The sequence below is a fragment of the Acartia tonsa genome, chromosome 4 (assembly GCF_053477335.1).
Source record: "Acartia tonsa isolate MP-2025a chromosome 4, ASM5347733v1, whole genome shotgun sequence".
NCBI classification, from domain to species: Eukaryota; Metazoa; Arthropoda; class Copepoda; order Calanoida; family Acartiidae; genus Acartia; species Acartia tonsa.
In genome coordinates this window covers 17,616,566-17,640,916 of record NC_137263.1, presented here as the reverse complement: position 1 = coordinate 17,640,916, position 24,351 = coordinate 17,616,566, and the positions used below count along the sequence as shown (strand labels likewise).

Here is a 24,351-nt window from a genome sequence, read left to right as displayed (position 1 = left end):
AAATTTTTCAAAAATGGCTAAAGTTTATGAATTTTAAAGTCTGATGTGTTTTTAATAGAGCTTTTACAACTCAATTTTAATAAGTGTTAATAAAAAATACATTTTTTTGCACATACTAGCAATTTCTTTTGATTTTAATCATAAGAACAAACTGTCTGTAACTTTTTATAAAAATGGGGTCATTAGTCTTCGTTAAGGTATGTGTTTAAAATGAATTTAACATCCTCAGTGCATATATATCTTATAATTGAGCTCGCAATGGCTGGAGAATTTTAAAAAATAATGGTTTTCATTTAAAATAGTGCATATGGTATTAGGCTTCTGAATATGGCATATTCAGACTTTTTTACAATTCCGATGTCTAATGTGCAAACAAATCATGAAAATTATGTGTAGAATAATTTAATAACATATTTAAAGTCTCATTTCTTTTATATTACACAGAAATGGCATTACACTGAATTTCGATATATGTCGTATACCAAACTTTGATTGTTGTCGCATAACTAATTAATCTTCCTAATACGTAAAATTAATAATTTACAAAAATCTTCAAATAAAACAACCAATATGTCTGATAAAAAGAAAACTGTCAAAATTTTAAATGTAATTAAGTCTTTTTAGCCCAGAGTTACAAATGAAAGAAAAAACAAATCATACTTATTTTATTAAAACACAACAAAAAATATGATAAACTAGTACCAAGTTTTCATTATTAATAATGCATATTTTAAAAATTCAAACAAATTAAAAATAACAAATATTTGGGTTGAGCCCCCACATACAAATAACGGGTAAGAAGGATCTTAGTAAATTATTTAAAGTAGTTTTAGACAATTTTTATTAATATTTTTTTATTTTCAAAAGTTTCACATCTTTACTAAAAGCCGTAAATAAATAATTGAATTAGCGGCATTTAATGCGCACAGAGGTAACAACCTGCTTTACATAATTTTATTATTTATTTTTAATCCTCGATTATCAATAATTCAAATTTTGATTTCAAATGATTTTAACAGCTTTAAATTGTTTTCAAGTTATTAAAGTTAAATATTAGTCATATAAAAAAAATTTAACAAATGTTGGTAACTCTATTAGACAAAATGTGTTATATGCGGCGAATTTCTGGTCCTTGGTAAAAATAATTCGAGAGAGTTCTAGCAAATTCTACTAAAATTTATTTGTGAATGTGATATGAAATATTTTTGTGGTTATTTTACCTTTAACTAATGATTTTATACTTTTTTTTTACAATAAATTAGCTATATATTTATGTTTTCATATATATATGTTGGTGTTTTAAGTCATGAGAAGGAGAATCGTTTGATATTAAATGAAAATGACTTAAGATAATTTGTTTATTGCTTTAGGTTCTAAATAAATAGTTTATCAGATAAATTTTTTCTAAAGATGAGCTTTTTTGAGCTCTGGACGTCTTGCATATGTTTGGTACATCCTTTTTTATGTTTTTTTCTTCAAAATTCTTTTACATTTATTTACTTAGGTACCCAATAAACTTTAAAGAACAGGTGCGACTAGATATCTTTTTATCCATAAACTAAATCTTGCATTCAATTTACTGTTTTTTTCAGCCAGAAAAATGATGGGACCGGGGCCAATTATGGTGTTAAGCCAAAACACCAAGCGTGATTCAGGCAAGAAGGTGCAGATGGGCAACATTTCCGCCGGCAAAACTATCGGCGATGTTGTGCGCACCTGCTTGGGACCCAGGGCCATGCTCAAGATGCTGATGGACCCAATGGGAGGTATTGTCATGACCAACGATGGCAACGCTATCCTGAGAGAAATCACTGTCCAGCATCCTGCTGCCAAAACTATGATTGAGATTGCCCGCACCCAGGATGAGGAGGTTGGAGATGGAACCACGTCCGTCATTGTTCTGGCCGCTGAGATGCTTGCTGTCTCACAGCAATTCTTGGAGGAGAAAATGCATCCCACAGTTATTATCAAGGTAGATACCTAAAATTTTTATTCTGAAAATTATATGATTATCACAGACTGATTTCACTTCGATATGTTATTGTTGTTGTTTGTTTATATTTCAAAAGTTACCTTTTTAATTAATATAAAATTGTTAGTATTGATAGAATGTTTGTGTCGCTTTTAAGATGAAAAATAGTTGATATTCTATAGTAAAATATATATTTAGGCATACAGACAAGCTTTGGAGGACGCTGCTGAACTTTTGAGAGACAAAGTCGCCACTCCCATTGACATGAATGATAAAGATCAAATGAAAAAAGTTATCCAGTCTTGCATTGGCACCAAGTTCATTGCCAAGTGGAGTGATTTGGCCTGCAACATTGCCATGGAGGCCGTCAAAACTGTCTCAGTCGAGGAAGCTGGCCGCAAGGAGATTGACATCAAGCGTTATGCCAAAGTTGAAAAAATTCCCGGTGGCACAATTGAAGATTCTCAGGTGCTGCGGGGTGTCATGTTTAACAAGGACGTTACACACCCAAAAATGAAGAGGAGGATTGAAAAGCCAAGAATTTTGCTTCTTGACTGTAACCTCGAATACAAGAAAGGAGAGTCTCAGACTAATATTGAGATTATGAAGGAGGAAGACTTCAGCAAGGTTCTTGAACAAGAGGAGGCATTCATCAGAAAGACATGCGATGACATTATTGCCTTCAAGCCTGACCTCGTCATAACAGAGAAGGGTGTTTCTGATCTGGCTCAGCACTTCTTCAACAAGGCTGGCATCACTGCCATCAGAAGACTGAGAAAGTCTGATAACTTGAGAGTTGCCAGAGCTTGCGGTGCCACCATTGTCAACAGGCCTGATGAAATCAGCGAGGAAGACATTGGTACTAAGGCTGGCCTATTTGAGGTGCGTAAGATCGGTGACGAGTACTTTACTTTCATTGAGGACTGTGAAGATCCCAAGGCTTGCACAATCCTTTTGCGTGGTGCTAGCAAGGATATTTTGAACGAGGTGGAAAGAAACCTGCAGGACGCCTTGAACGTTGCCAGAAATTTGTATATGGAGCCAGCTCTTGTACCTGGAGGTGGAGCCACCGAAATGGAAATGGCTCATCTTCTCACACAAAAGGCAAAATCCATCAGTGGAGTCACACAATGGCCATACAAGGCTGTTGCCTCCGCCTTGGAAATCATCCCCCGTACCCTGGCCCAGAACTGTGGTGCCAACACAATCCGTGCCCTCACAGCGTTGAGAGCCAAGCATGCTCTTGAGGAGAGTCACGTTAATTGGGGCATCAACGGTGAAACTGGTGAGCTGGAAGATATGAGTATTCTTGGCATCTGGGAACCTCTGGCTGTTAAGCTGCAGGTATCACAAATTCATACTCATTTTTCTCAAAATCATTCATGTGTAGTTACGATAATATTTTTAAAAATATCTCGCAATTTCATGTATTTTTAAGGTATATAATCTTATGTTCATATTTAGGTGTACAAAACTGCCATCGAGACCGCCATTCTCCTCCTCCGTATTGACGACATTGTGTCGGGCAGCAAGAAGAGAGGCGACGAAGGACCCGCTGTGGACCACAGTGGCGGAGCCGGTGGCATGCCTGAGATGTAATCACACCACACATCCAATCTATCCTATTGGTTACACCACACGCAAACACTTGCATATGCACGTTTAACTTGTGATTCCAGTCTTACATTTATAATTGTGATCTGGTCTGATCTTGTCTACTTTATTAATTTTGAGCTAGCTTTATACTATTGTCTGCACACTAATAATACTAATTATAATGCTCTGATTATTCACGCCTTGTTTTTTAATTTGTTTAAGTAATGCTATAATAAACACCAAGTCAATTACATGTTGTACTTGACTAAATTACCCCAGCAGTGATTTATTTATCGCTATTGTCACATCATTATTTCAGATATATAGAAGAAAAATGTTATTGATCATAGAGCCATTTTATGGCGGCTCACATAAACAGCTGATAGACATTATGACGAGAGGCTTAAATTCTGAGCAATATTTATTAATACAAATGAAAGCGAAGAAATGGCATTGGCGGGCAAGGAGTTCAGCTTTGTGGCTTTCCCAAAATATTCCTGAAAATTTAGATAATTTTTCTGTCGTGTTTTGTTCAAGTGTTCTTAATCTCTGCGAGCTTGTTGGATTAAGACCGGACTTGCACTCAATCAGGGACATATTCCATTTTTCATTTATTTTGGGTGCATTATTTTAATTAAAGGTGGCATTGTATTGGATTCATCTAGGGGCATTATCTCAGTGAAACTTTTTGCCTATAAAACTTTTAGTCAAGTATATCATCGAGGAAGATTTATAGGACAAAAATACCAGTCTTATTTCTTTTCAATTGATCAGCCATTAATGCTTGGTGTTAAGACTAAGCAGTCATGGTGTTATCTTCATACACTTAAGAGTACTCAGTACATGGTATGACCTTTCTCTTTGAATTAAGTCTTAATTACAAGATTAAACTTAAATAATGTATGTAAGGCAAAAGAATTACTTATTTTGATTGAAATCTAATGGAATTATTTATTAGGAAAATAATGTATTTTCACGAAAATCAACTAATTTACCCGGTCCAACAGCTAAAAGACAGAGACTTCCAGTATGGTTATAATCAAATTCTATCAGCTTTAGGTACATATGTCGACATTTTTATCTAATGTTTTTTATGTCCTTTCGGGAAAAAGGGCTTAGAATTCTTATCTTGTTTGCAAATACAATTTTTAAAGCTTTCTCGTCACATGTTTGGCCCTAAGGACCTTGAAACAATAGTCTCTCGAAAAGTTGGTCTATTTCTGTCGCGCTTTATCAAGTTTTTTTTATGCCATTGCCCATATCTTGGTCGATTTTCATAGCAATATTATTTTGGACTAAAAGCTTTAATAAATCATCTTTAAGTGTTTTTCTTAGCAGATATTCAAATAAGTAGGATGTATGTGAATTTACATATTTTAGCAATTTTTCGTCTCCTTTAATTTTATTTCTTAGTTTTAAAATAGGTATAAGGTATAACCAACAAGTAAATTAAATCTAAAATAATATTTGGGGGGCAAATGGAGAGGTCGTCAATTTTACGATGTGTTGCCCCCCAACGACAGCTGAAAACCACGTATAGGTTTCGTGAATTTTTTCGAATTAATTTCGTTATTGGTATAAGCTGGTTTTAAAACCATTTTCAAACGTTCTTATATTTTCCTTGGATTTCTAAGTTTATTAGGTATTTTTTTATGATTTGATATAGATTTATATTTTCAGTGGCAGATGAAATATACTTCAATTCCATGTACAATCTAAACTCTTTTCTTGATAATATATCAAAACATTTCAAACCTCAGCCCGATTATAAACCAAACTTTGATGCCATTAAATCGAAAATTGCAAGTAAATCCGAGGTATTGTACTTTCCAATATATGAAGAGCTGAAATCAATTGCGCCTGTGATAAAAAGTGAAAATGTTGATAGAGGACCTCTTAAGATTGTTTGGCCGCACCGATGGGAGCATGATAAAAATCCAGATTCTTTTTTTAACACAATTTCAAAACTAAAAGATGAAGGACTTGACTTTAGAATTTGTGTGTTAGGTGAATGTTACTCAGAATGTCCAGATGTGATTATAAGAATTAAAAAGGATCTAGAATCTCATATACATTGGTTTGGCTACGCTGATTCTAGAGAAAAGTATTATGAAATACTTGAGGAAAGTGATGTTGTTGTGAGCACTGCCAACCATGAATTTTTTGGGGTAGCCATGCTTGAGGCAGTCTACCTGGGATGTTATCCGCTTGTACCCAATCGTCTTGTCTATCCAGAGCTTTATCCTGTTGAATGTCTATACAATACTGATAATCAACTATTTAACATGCTAAAATCTTTTATTTTAAATCCATCTCTAGTCAGAACAATGTCTTCAATAAACATAGATTTTCAAAAGTTTAATAAAAACAAATTTAATTCTATTTTAGATAAATAAAACTTTTTCAGAGCTTATAAATGGTGGCCCTGGCCAGAGGCCTTTATACCTCTGGTGGCCGAAGGGCATCCACCTGGAGGAAGGTTGCAAGAGTTAATAATGCTGCCTCTTATCAACTAGTCCACGCACAAGGTTAAATTGCTTTTCTTATTCTCACTACTAAATTATTATTTGACTAAGGTAGGTAGTAAATGTTAACACAGGGGTGTATATTCTGCACAAGATTTATTTTTTTTCCCCTGCTACAAATTTTTTTATTTTTTCCCCCCCTAGATTTTTCTTACCAAGTAGGGGGGAAAATAGAAAAATATTTAAAGAACTCTTATATTTTATCCCTCCTACCACACATTTTTTTAGTTTTTTTTCACCAAGAAGGGGGGCGAAATGGAAAAAATGTTTTCAGTTTTCTTAATTTTTACATTTTTTTCCTCCAACCACTTATTTTTTATTTTTTTTCCCCCTCCTGAGCAGGGGATCCCATGCAGAATATACACCCCTGTGTTAACATAATTAGCGTAAGTCCATTAGATAAATTCTAGAATATCTTAGATATACAACTATAAATCCCTCAGATTATATTATAATTTCAAGGTTATGCATCTTCCAAGCAGACAAAACCTGTGAATATCACTGAAGTTGCCGACCTTCCAAGTCATGCACAGGTAAGCTTGGATTTTACCTACGTTTCTTAAAACTGCATTATTTCTCATAAGAACAAGTAGTTCAGTTGATTGAACACAGGGATATGTACAAGTTCAGTTTTAAAAATGTATTTATTATTACTTACACCAGATTATCATGTACGCACTATAATAAAGGAAAACTAGTAGCTGGCTAAAATAACTATTCCCATCCCCTACCCTCCTACTGGATAAATGAACTGACCAATAAGGGATGAAAATGTTAGCAATCTAAATTTACAACAATTTTCCAGTGTCATAATATCCTTGTATATTCTATTATTCTATATTCCTTGTTTAAAATGATATTTGTTGTAGGTTGTTATCGCCGGTGCAGGAATGATTGGCAACTCTGTAGCTTATCATCTAGTCAAGCGTGGCTGGTCTGACATTGTTATCATTGATAAAGGTGCAATAGTTATTTATCTTATCTTATTATAGACACCTTTCCGCGGATAGTAAAATCATGATGTAAAGTAAGAATAATTTCAATTGGGCCAGAGGTAAATTTATGAATTTCTATTTAATTAATTAGTAAAATTGTCTATAATACGATAATATGTCATTTTTTCAGTATGACTCAGATCCGGTTCTAATCCAGCGGATTGGCATCCGTAATATATCTTTTAAAAAATCTAATGCATATTTCATATTTCAGGGCAAGTAGCAAAGGGAACGAGTAGATATGGAAGTGGCATGTTGGGCCTATTCAGACCTTCTTATGAACGAAGATTAGTGGAATATTGCATTGATCTTTATTCAGATTTACAGGTTTGTTCATCTTATTTGAGTAGTATAATAGGTTATAATGACAGCATGGGTGTATATTTGCACAAGATTAATTTTTTCTCTCCATCCCTTCCCCTCTTACTGGATTAACAAATTAGCCAATAGATGACCGGGGAAATAGCAACCTAAATTGACAACAATTTTTACCATATCATAATATCAACTTATATTTTTACTAGGGATGGGAATCCGTCGAATTTTTGGGCCGGATTCTGAAGGAATCCATCAAAAAAAGTGACGGATTCTTGCGGATTCCGGATTCGGATTCCGGATTCTAGCAGTATTTTAAAAGGCCGTCCGTCACAGAGGGATAGCTTTTTTCGTTAATTTATCACTATGTTACTTGGTCGAAGCCTTGATTTTTCAAAGTGTTGACTTCCAGCATAACTAAAACATTTACATCACATTAGTGATTATTAAAATTTGTTATGTAGAAATTAAATAGCTCATCACGTGATCGCTGGCCTGACAATGAGAGCTCTGTGTTATCAGCTGGTATATCAACTTCGTGGTTTATGTGGGAAGAAATGGGGGTGGGGGGTGGGGGAAGGTGGTGTGTTGGGGGGGGGGGGTGATCTTTGCCTTCAAAAAGAGGGAGTTGTAAGAAAAAACTCAAGACGGTAATTTTAGCCTACCAATTTAGAATCCAGAATCCGCTATAAAAAACGGATTCCGGATACGGATTCGGATTCCAAAATTGGCCGAAAATTGGGCGGATTCCGGATCCGAGTTCTCATCACTAATTTTTACATCCATTTGTATTTCCGATCTGATCCAAATAATTTTTTGTTTTGTTTAGAAACAAGGGTATGATGTTGGGTTAGAACACTGTGGCAGTGTAAACATAGCAACAACTAAAGATAGAATGATTTCACTCAGGAGAAGAGCAAGTAGCTACAGGTTTCTATTATTGACTTTTGCAAAAAGTAACGTAGTGGGATTTTATTGTGTGTCAGTGGATACCTCCTAAAGAAATGATAAATGTCAAAACAACTCGGCCATTTGTTTGGAGAAATAAAATATAAAGTAGGAGGGACGAGGAACGATATATTTTATCTTTTATGGTGCATTTTACCTTTCCTTTTCTTACCTACTTTTTTATCCGGAATTCATTAAAGCCTGTTTCAGATTAATTGTGTTAGCATTTTATTATTTAATGCTCTTTTATGTATAAAAATATGATGTGTTTAAATATTTAGACCTACAGGTGTTGAGTGCCATGTAATTGACAAATCTGAAATGACAAAGCTACATCCGTACCTAAATACAGAGGTAGGTTTTTATTTCTTTGGTCATTTGTGTTTTATTTTTAAAGTTTAAAAAGGGAAAAGTAGGTTGCGGGTAAAATCCGTTAAAGTTGTGTGTTTTAAGTTAAAGTAGTAGAACGATAAAAAGGGGGGGGGTGCGAAAGTGACACTTTTTGAAACCAAAACTAAGAGTCAACAAAGGAACTCAACTAAAAAAAGGGTTACAGGTCTGAGATTTTGCATGGCAGTTGCTTTATAGGGGTACCATATGGAACTGTGAAGAAACGGCGGCGCAACCGCCGAAAACCGCCGTAATTTTTGTTGCCTTTTCTCGGCGGTTTTCGGCGGTTGCGCCGCCGTTTCTTCACAGTTCCATATTGTACCCCTATAAAGCAACTGCCATGCAAAATGTCAGACCTGTAACTCTTTTTTTAGATGAGTTCCTTTGACTTTTAGTTTTGGTTTCAAAAAGTGTCACTTTCGCCCCCCCCCCCTTTATGTTAACTTTTAAAAAAAATTTGTTGTCTATAGTTCTTTTCAATAAGAAATACATATATTTAGTGAATATTATCGTTCTACTACTATTTTTAAGCCTTAAAACACACACTTTTACGGATTTTACCCGCAACCTACTTTTCCCTTTGTATATCCGTCACATTTTTATGTCATTTACTCAAGTAAGTTGTTTTTTACTACTCATGAATTTTAAATGCTGAAAAAAAATTAAAAAATAAGAAGTACCTTGTTTTATCTTTTCCGTTATTTTTGAGGAAAAAAATCTTGTCATTATTTTCATTTTGACCAGGGATTTGATTATTTAAACAGACACTGACTAAATCTAATTTATAAAGAAAAATATTTACCCATGTTTAACAGTATCTAAATGTGTTGTTTATAGGACGTCGTAGGTGGAGTCTGGATTCCTCAAGATGCTTGTGTAGATGCGGGAAAGGTAAAGTAAATTTTTTTAAATTGTGCCTGTATCTCCATATCGGTGATTACAGTGCCCGAAAAGATGCCTAAAATTTCTAACTCTGTTTAGCCACCTAATTTTTATCTTACAAAATGAGCAAGGTTTTAAGCAACATCTATTTCAAAACTTCTAAACATAAAAAAATCCTTCTTAAGAAAAATTTTTGTTTTATTTTCAAGCCTTACATGTAGGTGTTTTGTTTTCCTAAGAAATTGTGTGAGATGTTCTACTAGTTTTGGCAATCCATCATTTTAAATAATTTGAATATTGCAGGTATCCGAGGTATTGGCCCATCTCTCCTGCCAAGGTGGAGCAAAGTTTGTACGGAACTGTGGAGTCAGAGAGGTACTCACCAAGACTGACGGGTCAACCATTGGTAACATGTCCATGGAACATCATTCTAACAAACATATTAAAGTCACTGGGGTCCGCACTGAAAAGTAAGTTTCGTTTCTAATATATTAAAATTGTAAACTACTTTAATGTTTGTAAACTTTTAAACATTCAAAAACATTGTCTTTTTAATAGTTTTTTTAACTTTTAAAGTTCAATCTTTATCAATCACCAGCGGATACGCTCCTCCTAGAGGCCTCTAGGGACACTTGAAGAAAGTTAAGGGGGAGGGGGATCTACATTTTAGTTTTAAAAACAAAAAGTAAAAAAATTGAAGATTTTTTTTTTCAGAAACGATAGATACCCTTTTGGAAGGCTGGAGTTACCTTACCCCACGATAGTAATGAACCTTTCCTGGGCCTTTGTAAAGGGAAACCAAATCGCTTCAGCAGTTTGGGTGATGCTTCGATACAAACACATAGACATCCTGTTACTTGTTTAAATGGGTTATAAAAGTTATTTTGTTTGTAGGGGCACGATATCTTGCGCCTATTTTGTCAACTGTGCTGGAATCTGGGCCAGAGAAATAGGCAGGTCTTAAATCTTACAAGATTACACATTTCATTTTTATATGTACAATATATCATTACTAAGGTATAGCTAACAAGCGAAATAATTCTCAAATAATATTTGGGAGGCAGATAAATAGGTTTTCTTAACTATTAGCGTTGCCCCAAAAAATCTCGAAATAAACAACTGAAGTTAACAAATATTTTTTCGAATTAATTCAGTTTTTGGTCACAGTTGTTAATGTAATCGTTTAAATCTGCATTGAATTTCAAGAATGATTCTAAAAGTGTTCAACACTTGATTTTACAAGATCGGATCGTCTCCACCTTCTATATTCAACTGCTATTCAAGTTTTTAATTTTGTTCATAGTAGGTATTCAATTTCATATGATATTTTCATGATTTTGTTTTCAGGAAGAATGATGAAACCTCCAGTAAAGATACCTATCTGTCCTACAGAACATTTCTTTCTTACCTTCCAGCCCAGAAGAGAGTTGTCTGATAGAAAATTGCCCAATGTTCGAGATTATGACTCAAGGAATGAAAATTGTAATATTTTTTTAAAGGTTAAAAAAATCTAATTTTAAATCCTATTTAATGCATATATTTGTGAGCATTCTTTGAATTATTTTGTACATTTTTCATTTCTTTGTCTTTGTTAATAGGAATACTAGCGGCTACGCCCCTAGTATCTAATGGCTCTGAAATCAAAGGGAGAGAAAAATAGCCTAAAACCATTCTATGACTAGATAAAGTAGTCTAAAAGCATCACTGGACCAATATGAAGCTTAACTGAAATAATGAGCTCATGATTTATGTAGTTGTTGAGATCTTGATCTTCAGCCTAATTACTTTTAATAATAGGATAATTTGATTAAGGATCTACAAATTTTAGTACACATACATTACAAATTTTTCCTGATACAGAATTTACGTCCGCCAACTGGAGTCTGCTTTCATGCTGGGAGTGTTTGAAAAAACGGCTCGTCCCTGGGACGTGACCAAGCACCGCCAGGACGCAGACTGGAACCAAATCAAGGAGGAGCACTGGCTCCACCTGGAGCCATACATCAGGGCAGCACTGCGCAGGATTCCAATCCTGAAAGAAACTCCAGTAAGTATTTTTAATAATTGGACAACTGAAATATTTATATAACCTACCTGAATAAAAATTGTGTTGTGTAATACCTACTTATTTTTTTTTTAATATTTCAAACTTTTACTTTAGTACGATTTTTTGATGAACACACCTGATGCCTTCACTCCAGACGGCCGCTGGATTCTCGGAGAGACACCAGAAGTGGCCAATTATTTTGTGTGTGCCGGCATGAACGGCAACTCGTTGCAGGGCGCCGGCGGAGTTGGTAGAGCTGTCGCCGACTGGATTGTCGACGGTTTGGCCCCCAAGCACATGCTCAAATTTGAGGTGCAACGATTTACATCACTGCACAATAATAGTAGATTTTTGTATGAACGATCACGTGAGGTGGTTGGGCGACACTATCAACTACATTATCCTATAGTGAATGAATTTAAATATGGACGTAAAATTCGCACCTCACCTATCTACAGTGAACTGGAGGCGAGGGGAGCAGTGTTTGGTGAAAGAATGGGGTGGGAGAGAGCGTTGTATTTCAATCCAAATCATCACAGAGAAGATCCTCCATCAGAATTGCCAGCTGGCACATGGAAGAAACCTGAGTTTTTAGACCACATTGAGGTAAATTAATCAATCATTCTATATTTTATCCCTAGTGATTTTTTTCGATTTTCAAGCTTTATTAATGTTTTATATAATAAGTAAAAGTGGGTTCTAGCATTCGATGTTTTATGATTCTACTAAAAAATTATTTAGGATGAATATTTGGTGTGCAGGGAAGGTGTTGGTCTGATGGACATGTCCAGCTTTGCTAAATTCATCATCCGCGGTGAGAATAAGTCCGTCATCAACTATCTGCAGAAGCTGTGCTCCAACGACGTGGACGTGCCTGTCGGGGAGTGTGTCTCCACTGGGATGCAAAACGACAAGGGCGGATATGAAAACGACTGCTTGTTGATTAGGAGGGATAATTCATTTTTCATGGTGTCACCCACACAGCAACAGACCAGGATTCTTGAGTGGATGGATAACCATTTGCCAGAAGATAATTCTATCAGCTTACAGGTTTTTAAATTTATTTTTTGTTTTTGTAAAAGTTCTTTAAAAAGTAAAGGTAATAAAAGCGAATCATTACCTTAAAATGTTTAAGGGGGGGGGGGGTAAAATATGGTGACTCGTGCCACGACATACCAGCAATTTTATTTTGGGTGCTACTCCCTTAGTTTTAGAGATAATTGGATGAAATCTTTTGGGCTGGGTCACTAATTACCCCAACTATTGGTATCTTTAAAAAAAAACGGCGGCGGGACCGCCGCCGTTTTCCGCCGCCACCAAAAAAAAATTTTTTATTGCATTTCTCGCCGAATTAGGCAATTTGGAAACATTTGAGACCATGTTATTTTTTTCAAAAAATTTTCCCCTTACAAGCACCCCTGCGGGGGGACATTTTTTTCAAATTCTCGTTTATGAAGGTATATCTTAAATACAGTAGGTATGTATTCAAAATTGCCTAATTCGGCGAGAAATGCAATAAAAAAATTTTTTTGGTGGCGGCGGACGGCGGTGCTGCTGCCGTTTTTTTTTTGAAAGATACCAAAACTTGGGGTAATTAGTGACACAATCAAAAAGATTTCATCCAATTATCTCTAAAACTAAGGGTGTAGCATACTGTATTTAAGATATACCTTCATAAACGAGAATTTGAAAAAAATGTCCCCCCGCAGGGTTGCTTGTAGGGGGAAAAATTTTTGAAAAAAATAACATGGTCTCAAATGATACCAAATGGCCTAATTCGGCGAGAAATGCAATAAAAAAATTTTTTTTGGTGGCGGCGGGAGTGGCGGTCCCGCCGCCATTTTTTATTCAAATATTTTTTTACTGACCTACCCTAACATGGTCTCAAATGATTCCAAATTGTCTAATTCGGCGAGAAATGCAATAAAAAATTTTTTGTGTGTGTCGGCGGAAAACGGCGGCGGGCGGCGGGAGCGGCGGTCCCGCCCCCTTTTTTTTTTAAAGACACCAATAGTTGGGGTAATTAGTGACCCAGCCCAAAAGATTTCATCCAATTATCTCTAAAACTAAGGGAGTAGCACCCAAAATAAAATTGCTGGTATGTCGTGGCACGAGTCACCACATTTTACCCCCCCCCCCCCCCCTTTGTTCTATTTTATCAAATATACGTTGCTTTAAGAAGAATAACTCCCTACTATTGCGTATGTACTTTTGTTCCGTTGGGCATTTTAAGTATTCTCAAACAATTCTACCAGTGCTGTTTGGGATCTAGTTTTTGTTCTGTTCTGTTAATTGAAACTAATGAATTGCAGGGATCTAAAGAGATAAGACAATGGCTGATAAATTTATGTATATCCCCATTGATGATTCACAAAATTACCCATTCTGTAGATTACAATTAGTGGTTAATACGTTTGGACACTCAACTTGAGCTTATTGAACCGACTAATAAAAATTCAAAAAAGTCCCTCCAAAGTAAACAAATGAGAAAACTTTATTATAAAACTTTGGGGACTGTTGTAATTAACAGCCTAATGTCCCCTCCCCCCCTCAATGTATTGACAAGTAATAAATATATTGTTTAGGATGTTACATCTATGTACACAGTGTTATCCCTGATTGGACCCAAGTCTAAAGATCTGATGGAGGAAATGAGTGGCAGTGATATGACCATGGAACCATTAACTTACAAGTAAGCACATACTTATAGTACCGCAGCCACTCTTTAGCTTTCATGTCTAATATCTATAAATGGATATATTATTACTTGAATCTTCCACCAGATTTTCATGTTCTCGAAAAAGTGAGACTTGCAAGTTGCAGCGGGCTAAAATAACGATTCCCCATTCCATTACATTTACCCCATCTCCTCCCCTCCTACTTGTTGAAAGAACTGACCAATAAACGAGCTCCATGTTAGCAAGCTAAATTGACGACAATTTTTCCGTTAAAATGTCCACATTTATTCTACACTTCATCCATCTATCTATACGTTCTCAATTAATAATTCATTGATTGAATAAACCTTATGATATAATGCTTAACCCTTAACGGTCGGGGGTGGGGGCGTTGAACGCCCCCCTCCCCGACCGATTAGGGTGCGGCAAGGGGCCCGACTGTTAAGGGTTAAAGATATGATTTTATTGTATAATGTGGGGAAAAAAATGCTTTTACAAACAGACTAATAACAGGATTGCCTTGTTTGAGAAGCTTTTATAGCAGCATTATACTAAAAATGTTTTTATTTTAGGGAAATAAATGTTGGTTATGCAAGTGGTGTGATGGTCCTGGCAGTTACAAATACAGGAGAACCTGGTTATTCACTTTATATCCCATCAGAGTTTGCTCTTCAAATTTATGATAACTTTATGAAGGTAAGAGTATTTCATATTATTGTTCATTTGGCGAGTTCTGAGGGCGCTCCTTATAGTACTGGGGTTCAAAACTACTATAAAAAATACGATGATTTTAAAAACCAGTGTTTCGGAGCCGGAGCCGGGAGCAGCAACATTTTTGGTGGAGCCGGAGCCGGATCCGGAGCCGTATTTTTCGTTAAAAACGACTCCGGCTCCAGATTAGCTAAAAGTGATTTTTTAAAGTAATAATATAATTTGGCAACAGTCTATTTCCATATAATAAACTGAAAAACTATTGTTACTTAACAAATAGACACACATCCTTATACTTTTATATAGCTTTAATCAAATAAAAGCAAAATATTTTATATTATTTATTTTATTTTATCAATTTCAATAATGAACAAAAATTGATATATTAATTTTAAGGTAGGAGCCGGAGCTGGAGCCGGAGCCGCATCAAAATTTAACGGCTCCGACACCCTGCTTTGCATTTCTGTTAGGTTCCTTTCAATAAGGTGGATAGCCAATAATAAGTAGTTACCTCCGGTTAAGAAAACATGTCCATCTGATAACAGAACGTGATAGTCAAACAAAAAACACCATATTCGACAATAAAACATATTAGAAACAAAGTGCAATTGAATATTTTATGATATTTTTGTAACTTTCATGTGGTTTTTACAAACTAATTGCAATGTATGTGTATTTTTAGATTGGTCGTGATTATGGAATAAGAAATGTTGGGCATCTGGCCATGAGAATGGCAAGAATAGAAAAGTTTATACCTTTCTGGGGGGAAGAATTAACTGCAGATACCACTCCTAATGAATCAAATAAAACATTCAAGGAATATTTTTATGCTTCAATACGTCTTTTTGTATTTTAACAAAATGTTAAATTTGTATTTGCATTTTTGGTCTTCAGGTGGACTTAAAATCAAATTAAGATAACAAGCATAAAAAGTTTTATAATGACAGGTTAAGTTTGACAAAGATTATTTCATCGGAAAAGACGCCTTGATCAAGCAAAGTCAAGAGGGTGTTTACAAGAGACTGGTTCAATTTCAACTGGAAAACTTCAACAAGGATGAAGATGTTTGGCCCTGGGGAGGAGAGGCTATTTATAGGTATTAATTTTAAAATTTTGTACAATAAAGATAATCATCTAACTAAAATTCATTTAGTATTTTGAAACAGAGAAAGAACAACAGAATGTTATACACAGATATTAAGCACTGATACATCGAATATAACAAGGAATAAAAGATTGAATTTATGTTATTTTTCTTCTAGAAATGGAGACTTTGTAGGGTTTACCAGCTCCACTGCTTATGGTTTCACCCTGCAAAAGATGGTCGCCCTGGGGTTTGTCAGGCATCCTGACAGCCTTACCCGCAACCTAACCCCCGTGGATACCAACTGGTTGTTGGATGAAGATGCTAAGTGGGCCATAGATGTGAATGGGGAAATGATTCCTGTAACGGCACACCTGAACCCGCCAAATCTGCCCATCATTCAACAGGAATCTTTGTCTTCAGTTTCATATATCTGAAATTTGATTTTGATGTGAGGTTTGGTCAGGGGGAGGGGGGAGACACTTGTTTATTTTACTAATTCCCAAACTTTATAATAACGTTTTCTTATTAGTAGGTTCATTAAGTTGAGTGTCCAAACGTTTCAACCATTAATTGTAATCTACAGAAGGGGTAATTTTTTGTATCATCAATGGGTATGGAGTTTAATTTAACAACCAGTGTCTTATCACTTTAGATCCATGGGTTTGGTTAAGATGTGATGGTCGGTTACAAAAACTAGAATTAAGTGTTTTTCTTAAGTAAGACTGGGGTGTTCTTTGAGCATAACAAGAAATTATATTTTCCTATTGATATTTATTGAACAAAACAAGACAAAGATATTTGATTTAGGAGAGTGTGAAAGATAATTACAAACATAAGAAGCACCACCCACCTGTCCAGCTACTTAAGAAAAGACAGCAAAGAGAACATTCTGTAGCTTAATATTGCTACACACATAAAAAAAATATTAACAATATTTACCTTAAAGAAATACATTCTGATCTGATCATAAATACAGTTTTTAAAAGCCTGTATTTCCACATTAAATTGTAAAAATAAAAATGAAGATATGTATTATTTCTAGTCTGGTGCTAATTTTTAATTTTACTTGCAGTGAAGTAGCCATATATAAAATTTTAATATTTATTTGATAATTTAAATAATGTTTTGAAGTAGATTATAAATTTTAATCTTATGGTAAATGTGCCATTATAATCTTATGATTTTTAAGTCTAAAATTTTACTAAAAAATTTCAGAATCAAGTTAAAATGGCTGGACGAGACGCCGAGATAGAGAAGCCCCTTGGTGGGGCAACCAAAATGGGCAAGGTCCCCAAGATGGCCAAGGTGAAGAACAAGGCCCCCGCAGAGCTCCAGATCACAGCTGAACAGCTGTTGAGAGAGGCCAAGGAGAGGGAGCTTGAGATCGTTCCCGCACCGCCAAAACAGAAAATCCAGGATGAGGAGGAGTTGCGTGATTTTCAAATGAGAAAGCGTAAAAATTTCGAGGATGCGATACGAAAGAATCGATCAGTTCTCTCGAATTGGATCAAGTATGCGACATGGGAGGAGTCGCAAGGGGTGCTGGATCGAACCCGGTCTGTTTATGAACGTGCCCTAGATGTTGATCATAGGTAATTCAATTTAATATTAAAGTTGTAGAATGTAGATAGGTTGGGATTTAAAAAAAATATTTTTTCAGTTTTTTCTAAAGAGATGTAACAAATCTTTTAACAGTTTTTATCACATCGTATTATAGACAGCTTTCCTCGGATATTAAAGTGATAAATTGTCTGTAATGCTATGCTATAAATAATTTACAGTATGGCTAAGAGCCGGTTCTAATCCAGCGGATATTAATCGGTTTTAAAGCCATACTGGAAAAGTTTTTCTTGTCCATTGAATTGATTTTAACTTTTTACTAGAAATATTGGATTATGGCTGAAGTATACTGAGATGGAGATGAGAAACAAACAGGTGAACCATGCTCGTAACCTGTGGGATAGGGCTGTTACCATCCTCCCCAGGGCAAATCAGTTCTGGTATAAATACACTTACATGGAGGAAATGTTGAATAACATTCCAGGTTAGAATTTAATAATATTAGGTATTTTAGCCAAAATTATATTTATATTATATTATTTATATATTAAAGCCACAAAAACAGGTACCTACTCTGGTCGTCTGTCTGTTTGTCCGTCCTGTGTGACTGTAACATTACAACATAAATGTGTTCTAGAATCTAGGGGTCCATGTTTAAAAAGTAGCAAGTAGCAGAGACGTAATATGTTATCAATGAACCTATTTAATACAGTGTATGTATATTATCAATAAAAATTTGTAGGATGTCGTGCTGTATTTGAGAGGTGGATGGAATGGGAACCGGACGAGCAGCCTTGGCTCACATACATCAAGTTCGAGCTCCGGTACAAGGAGCTAGACAGGGCCAGACAAATATACGAGCGTTTCGTATTTGTTCATCCCGATGTCAAAAACTGGATCAGATTTGCAAGGTTTGAGGAATCTCACGGGTTTATCAACAGTTCTCGGCTTATTTACGAGCGGGCCGTGGAATTCTTTGGCGAGGAGCATATGGACGAGAAGCTGTTTATCGCCTTTGCCAAGTTTGAAGAGAACCAAAAGGAGCATGACCGTGCTAGAGTTATTTACAAGTATGCGTTGGACCACATGGAAAAAGAAAAATGTGCCGAGCTTTTCAAAGCGTACACGATACACGAGAAAAAGTTTGGCGAGCGGCTGGGAATTGAGAATGTGATTTTGAGCAAGAGAAAATATCAGTACGAGGAGGAGGTGAAGGAGAACCCCATGAACTACGATGCTTGGTTCGACTTCATTAGATTGGTTGAAAGTGAAGGTAGATTTTAAAAATATATTTATTTTTAGTTTCAATTTTCAAACTTAACAAAATACAAAATAAGAATACATTTTGACCTTTAAGTTTTTTCTAACTCTCATTTTTTCAGGTAACGTTGATGTTATACGTGAAACATATGAGCGTGCCATTGCAAACGTTCCACCATCCAAGGAGAAGCACTTCTGGCGCCGTTATATTTACTTGTGGATAAACTACGCCGTCTACGAAGAATTGGAGGCAGGCGACATGGAGCGCGCCCGCCAGGTTTACCGAGCCGCGTTGGACCTGTTGCCCCACAAACGGTTCACCTTTGCCAAGCTGTGGCTGTTGTACGCTCAGTTCGAGATTAGACAAAAAGATGCTGCCACAGCGCGTCGTGCGCTGGGCAGTGCTCTTGGAAAATGCCCCAAAGCAAAGCTATTCAGAGGTTATATTGACATGGAGATCCAGCTGAGAGAATTTACGCGATGCAGGACACTGTATGAAAAGTTTCTCGAGTTTAATCCAGAAAATGTTCAAACCTGGATGAAGTTTGCTGAGTTGGAAACCTTGTTGGGAGATGTTGAGAGGGCAAGAGCTCTTTATGAACTAGCAATAGGTAATATCATTTTATATTATAAGTTCAAAAAGTAAAAAGAAAAGAAAAATTCTTAGGTCAATTTCTCTTGGACAGGTCGTGGTAAATTCCCAAAAAATAGACTAAAACCTTCCATGTCTAAAAAAAAGCTTTGCTGTAAAAAGAGAGCCATATAATCTGTCCTGGTGTTTGTATTTTGTATTTGTATCTTTTTATGGCTATTCTTTATATCTTTAATGTTGGGGATTACTCTGAAGATGATTGATACCTAAATCCTTTTTTTATTTAGGCCAGCCTAGGCTAGACATGCCTGAAATCTTGTGGAAAGCCTACATTGACTTTGAGATCGAGCAGGAGGAAACAGACAGAGCCAGAGATTTGTATAAGAGGCTGTTGAACCGGACACAACATGTTAAAGTTTGGTTGTCATTTGCACAATTTGAACTACAGGTATTGCTTATTAAAGTATATTATGTTTTTAAAAATTAAAGAATCTGCGTCCGTTAAATGATATGCAATTGCAAATAGCATCACATTTAATCATGGAATGTTCTTCAAACGAAATGGGACTCTGCAAGTGAATTTAAGCACTTATCCACTCTGATTTTGAGTTTTCTTTTTGTTGGATATACAGGTTTTCTGTTTAATTGCTTAATGTTGTTGTTATATCAACTCAAAAAATGATAGACCTTAACTTTTTTCATTCATTTGGCCCTACATAACAAAAATAAAGTAGATCAACCAAAAAAGTCTTACGTCACTGCTGGAATGGGCTTAAAATCACTTACTCTCATTCGTACATGGTATATAGAAACAAAAACATAAAATTGTCTTTTTATCCAATATCACAAAAACAGTTTAAAGAGTAATTAATAGATCAATTGACTAACAGTCATACAGATTATTTTTCTTTTTGTTAAACACTCGGGGGAAGAATCAAATGATATTTAGGTTGACCACGAGGACAGGCTAGAGGAGGCCCGGCATGTCTACGAAGAGGCAAACAGGAAGCTCAGACAGAATGGTGAGAAAGAGGAAAGGTTGATGCTTCTGGAAGCCTGGAAACAGTTTGAGAAAGAACAATACATGGTAGGTTTTTTTTCTCGTGTAATATATATGTATAAAATGTGTTTTTACTTATATTTTATTTAGGATAATATAATATTAATAGCTTAATATTTCACATATTTTTTAGGATACAAATGACGAAAAACCGTTACGCGCAGTCGAGAAACTAATGCCGCGCAGAGTTAAGAAACGGCGAAAAATTCAGTCTGAAGACGGCAGTGACCAGGGTTGGGAGGAGTACTTTGAATATATATTTCCCGAAGACGAGGCTGATAAACCTAATCTTAAGCTGCTCGCCATGGCTAAGATGTGGAAGAAAAACAAAGAACAGGTTAATTTTAGTAATCGATGTATTAATACTTGGATGTTGCACCAGATTTTCAAGTACTCTTAAAGCGATGCTCGTAGCTGCACTGTCTGAAATAACTAAACCCCAATCCACCCCCGTTATCCCATCCTTTATCCTTCTACTGAATAAACTAACTGACCATAAATGAGTTCCATATTAGCAAGCTAAGACAGTTTTTTCCCTCAATATATTTACGTATATCCTTTATCCATTGTTAGTCAAAAAAAATAGACGATTATGATTTACTATCAATTTATCTAGAATTATAATAAGTACATTGCAATTTATAGATTTTAAATGATGTAATTTACAATATCAAATATCATTTCGTCAATCATCATGTACAGTAAGCCATGTATTTGTAGAAGGTTTTCCTCATATAATAATCATATAATTGTAAGTGAACAGGAGAATGTATTACACAACGCTAAAAATGTTTAAAACATTTCTAGAAAAGGCAATTTAAATTTCTCTCCTCAAATGATTTAATAAGTTTGTTCAATGTACAATTACATTGTAGTTTGGCTAAAACGTAACACATTTGATAGGTATGAACGGATTTTATGGGGGAGAGTACTAAAAAACCTTTATGAATCAAAACATTTTATTTTATTTAATCAGGAGCCGACAGAAGATACAAACAGGACAGAAGAAGCTAGCGATGATACCACCACAGCCACTAGCACAATATCTGGTGATGAACCTGGTCAAGATACTCGGGAAGATGAAAATCCTGACGCAGATGATCAAGACATTGTCAATGAGAGTGATAGTGATGATGAGAGTGATGAAGAAAAGTAGACAAAATCATTATATCCAATCTTCTTACTATTTTTGTATTTTGTTAAGAAATTGCATGATTTGAAGTATGATACCTAAATGTAAAGTAATATTAAATCATGATTTATAAATATTGTGTTGCATTTCAGAATTGAATCAGGTGAATAAAAATGGCGCCGACTATTCAACGGCCTGGTCGTCCAGGTCAGCCCGGGGCCACTGGCGTCCAGATGAAGTCCCGCTCCGGACAGGATGGGGAGGATAGAAAGACTGATCTTATTTGCCGGGTTAAGTATTCCAACACGCTGCCTGACATACCCTTTGATCCAAAGTTTATAGCGTATCCGTTTGACAGCCAGCGGTTTATCAGCTATAATCCTACAGGGTAAAATATTTTTTTTCTATTTAAAACCATTGATAGAAGGGGGAGGGGTAGCAATAGCTCTCCAGGGTAAACTTACAAGAATATTTAAAGCTAGCTTATTGTTATCATCTTTTTTTACAGGTTAGAAAGAAATTACAAATACGAAATTCTGACAGAACACGACCTCGGTGTTACCATAGACCTGATCCTTCCAGAGACCTATGAGTTGGAATATGACGCTATGGACACAGTCCTAGACCCTTCGGATGAGAAGCTCTTGGAGGAGGAGTTCAATGCTGTTCAGGATAAGAAGAGGAAGAAACAGCATGCTACGGTACGTACATATTACATTTATCAATCCTTAACACAGGGGTGTATATTTTATAATCTAGGTAATTTTCTTTCTTTAGCAAAAATAAAGAATTTTTCCTTATTTTTAATAATGGAAAATATATATCCCTGTGCTGTGCCTTAACATCGATAAAAAAATTAATCTGAACCAAATTGATTTTTTTGTTTAACAATCCTGTTTAAGATGGCATTGACATTACAAATTTTTCTAAACGGTTTATAATTTTTCTCTGTTTAATAAGTCTTCATTATTTAGCCTTTGTCCTGGATGAGAAAGCCTGACTACATCTCCACCGAGCAGACCAGATACCAGCCTACCACCATCGACAAGGTTGAGGCCGACATTGGCTTCAACGTCAGGAAGAAGATGAACGTCGAGGACATGTACCAGGACAAAGATTCACAAATTTCGGCTATCGAGAAGACGTTCGAAGACGCGCGCCTACCGATTGAGCGACACTACAGCAAGCCTGGTGTTACGCCTGTTGAAGAGTTTGCTATTCTTCCTGATCATGATATGTGGAAGTATCCATGTGCTCAGGTAAAATAACATTCCTAGCTTAGTATCCTATTTAAAAAGTAAGAATGTACCTACTATTCCATTTTTGAAAAAAAAATTTGCAAGCAAAAAATTTTTGTTTTTTATAAGTTTAAATGGTGCATAAAAATATCTTTTTATATATTGCATTTTATTGTGCATAAAGTAAAAACTACCTTTTGTTAAGGTAATATTCGACACAGATCCCGCGCCTAGCGGAGTGTCCTCCCTGGTCCAGAACGAGATGATGGCACAGGCCATGATCAGAGGTGTGATGGACGAGTCAGGGGAACAGTTTGTCGCCTACTTCCTGCCGACCACGGAGACTATGGAGAAACGCCAATCCGATTTCAGACAGGTTAGAATAATTGAATTTGAAATAGTAACATATGGTCGATTATAATATATCAGGCTGGAGGAATGGTTCCATTCAGAACATCTAAAAATTCTCTTGTTTTCATCCAGTTCAACATAAGAATTCTTAAAAAATCAATACTCTTAAGAAGCAAAACTGTGTACAAAATACTTACCTAGGCAATTTTTAAAAGAATTTTCTTAACATACAAGAATTTTTTTGGTTTTTTAATCTAAAGGAATAGATTTATTATTACTTGGATCTTAAACCAGATTATCATGTACTCTAATAAGGTGAAGCTTGTAGCTGGCTAAAATATCGATCTTCCCCGTCCACCCTCTTTACCCCCTCCCCTCCTACTGGATAAACGAACTGATCAATTATGATAAACAGTAGCAAGCTAGATTGACGGCAAATTTTCCCCTGTCGTAATATCCACGTATATCCTTGTGAGTGCTTCCCTGACAAGACTTACTTAAATGTTTAATATTTAGGATATAGATTACAAGGAGGGAGAGGAGTATGAGTACAAGATGGCTAGGGAATATAATTGGAATGTTAAAAGTAAACAGAGCAAAGGATACGAAGAAAATTTCTTCTTTTTATTCAGGTAAAAAAACTTTTTAGGTTAAAATAAAAAGTATTAGTTTTAAGACTTAAAATATTGTTCTAAGAAATAACTTCAATACAGATTTAATCATTCTATTGCTATTAGATTTTTCTTATCCCTTTTTAAAATTATAACTGTTAAATTCATTGTTTTGTCTCTCAGTTATTTCTAGTATCATTGATAATATGTTTAAATTTTAGGGATCATGGAATCTTTTTCAATGAGTTGGAGACTAGAGTTAGATTGAGTAAACGGAGGTTGAAAGCTGGCCAACAGATTGGTAACAGCAAGCTTGTTGTTAAGCATAGGTAATATATTTATTCATTTATATGCTATATAAAATCTCGAAGTGCCATATACTATCGATTCATCGAAGTCTT

The 24,351-nt window shown here is 35.5% G+C and overlaps 5 protein-coding genes across 8 annotated transcripts in view; all 5 read left to right on the top strand.

Annotated features, from left to right (window-relative positions):
- The first annotated feature begins 1,098 nt into the window (after window positions 1–1,098).
- Window positions 1,099–3,888, top strand: CCT3 (chaperonin containing TCP1 subunit 3). The gene is made up of 3 exons (XM_080156738.1): window positions 1,099–1,972; window positions 2,171–3,316; window positions 3,437–3,888. Exons 1-3 carry the CDS (start codon window positions 1,601–1,603, stop codon window positions 3,569–3,571), a joined length of 1,653 nt encoding a protein of 550 aa, XP_080012864.1. The 5' UTR covers window positions 1,099–1,600; the 3' UTR covers window positions 3,572–3,888.
- A 14-nt stretch (window positions 3,889–3,902) lies between these two features.
- Window positions 3,903–5,976, top strand: LOC145316307 (tRNA-queuosine alpha-mannosyltransferase). Its single transcript, XM_080156740.1, has 3 exons — window positions 3,903–4,160; window positions 4,528–4,627; window positions 5,249–5,976. Exons 1-3 carry the CDS (start codon window positions 3,903–3,905, stop codon window positions 5,962–5,964), a joined length of 1,074 nt encoding a protein of 357 aa, XP_080012866.1. The 3' UTR covers window positions 5,965–5,976.
- Window positions 5,939–17,363, top strand: LOC145316301 (pyruvate dehydrogenase phosphatase regulatory subunit, mitochondrial-like). Its single transcript, XM_080156733.1, has 19 exons — window positions 5,939–6,096; window positions 6,556–6,626; window positions 6,963–7,053; window positions 7,303–7,415; window positions 8,233–8,333; window positions 8,633–8,705; window positions 9,579–9,632; window positions 9,927–10,093; window positions 10,518–10,580; window positions 10,975–11,094; window positions 11,484–11,670; window positions 11,785–12,276; window positions 12,412–12,720; window positions 14,256–14,362; window positions 14,921–15,044; window positions 15,742–15,877; window positions 16,008–16,155; window positions 16,322–16,552; window positions 16,956–17,363. The coding sequence occupies exons 1-19, from the start codon at window positions 5,985–5,987 to the stop codon at window positions 17,044–17,046; spliced, it is 2,790 nt and encodes a 929-aa protein (XP_080012859.1). The 5' UTR covers window positions 5,939–5,984; the 3' UTR covers window positions 17,047–17,363.
- On the top strand, window positions 17,331–21,904 carry crn (pre-mRNA splicing factor crn). Its single transcript, XM_080156734.1, has 8 exons — window positions 17,331–17,738; window positions 18,030–18,190; window positions 18,449–18,979; window positions 19,089–19,577; window positions 19,846–20,006; window positions 20,508–20,645; window positions 20,752–20,955; window positions 21,595–21,904. The coding sequence occupies exons 1-8, from the start codon at window positions 17,374–17,376 to the stop codon at window positions 21,772–21,774; spliced, it is 2,229 nt and encodes a 742-aa protein (XP_080012860.1). The 5' UTR covers window positions 17,331–17,373; the 3' UTR covers window positions 21,775–21,904.
- Window positions 21,882–24,351, top strand: part of atms (RNA polymerase II-associated factor 1-like protein antimeros) — a 3,880-nt gene continuing 1,410 nt past the window's right edge. For all 4 annotated transcript variants that reach the window (XR_013878417.1, XR_013878416.1, XR_013878415.1 and 1 more), the window contains exons 1-6: window positions 21,882–22,138; window positions 22,259–22,451; window positions 22,725–23,009; window positions 23,194–23,364; window positions 23,856–23,971; window positions 24,172–24,279. Coding sequence is in view for 1 of the 4 variants with exons in the window: in XM_080156739.1 (XP_080012865.1) it covers window positions 21,924–22,138; window positions 22,259–22,451; window positions 22,725–23,009; window positions 23,194–23,364; window positions 23,856–23,971; window positions 24,172–24,279 (1,088 nt within the window). In the remaining 3 variants the exon portion in view is untranslated. The remainder of the gene's footprint in view (window positions 22,139–22,258; window positions 22,452–22,724; window positions 23,010–23,193; window positions 23,365–23,855; window positions 23,972–24,171; window positions 24,280–24,351) is intronic.

Bases quoted from the DNA above. Each gene is read 5' to 3' on its own strand.
- LOC145316307 (XM_080156740.1), top strand. From the start codon at position 3,903: ATGTTATTGATCATAGAGCCATTTTATGGCGGCTCACATAAACAGCTG. The intron at 4,161-4,527 runs GACATATTCCAT...TTATTTATTAGG, and splicing joins CGGACTTGCACTCAATCAGG to AAAATAATGTATTTTCACGA. The intron at 4,628-5,248 runs GTACATATGTCG...TTATATTTTCAG, and splicing joins TCAAATTCTATCAGCTTTAG to TGGCAGATGAAATATACTTC.
- CCT3 (XM_080156738.1), top strand. From the start codon at position 1,601: ATGATGGGACCGGGGCCAATTATGGTGTTAAGCCAAAACACCAAGCGT. The intron at 1,973-2,170 runs GTAGATACCTAA...ATATATATTTAG, and splicing joins ATCCCACAGTTATTATCAAG to GCATACAGACAAGCTTTGGA. The intron at 3,317-3,436 runs GTATCACAAATT...GTTCATATTTAG, and splicing joins CTCTGGCTGTTAAGCTGCAG to GTGTACAAAACTGCCATCGA.
- crn (XM_080156734.1), top strand. From the start codon at position 17,374: ATGGCTGGACGAGACGCCGAGATAGAGAAGCCCCTTGGTGGGGCAACC. The intron at 18,980-19,088 runs GTAGATTTTAAA...TCATTTTTTCAG, and splicing joins TAGATTGGTTGAAAGTGAAG to GTAACGTTGATGTTATACGT. The intron at 20,007-20,507 runs GTATTGCTTATT...AATGATATTTAG, and splicing joins TTGCACAATTTGAACTACAG to GTTGACCACGAGGACAGGCT.
- LOC145316301 (XM_080156733.1), top strand. From the start codon at position 5,985: ATGGTGGCCCTGGCCAGAGGCCTTTATACCTCTGGTGGCCGAAGGGCA. The intron at 8,706-9,578 runs GTAGGTTTTTAT...TGTTGTTTATAG, and splicing joins ATCCGTACCTAAATACAGAG to GACGTCGTAGGTGGAGTCTG. The intron at 10,094-10,517 runs GTAAGTTTCGTT...TTTTGTTTGTAG, and splicing joins ACTGGGGTCCGCACTGAAAA to GGGCACGATATCTTGCGCCT.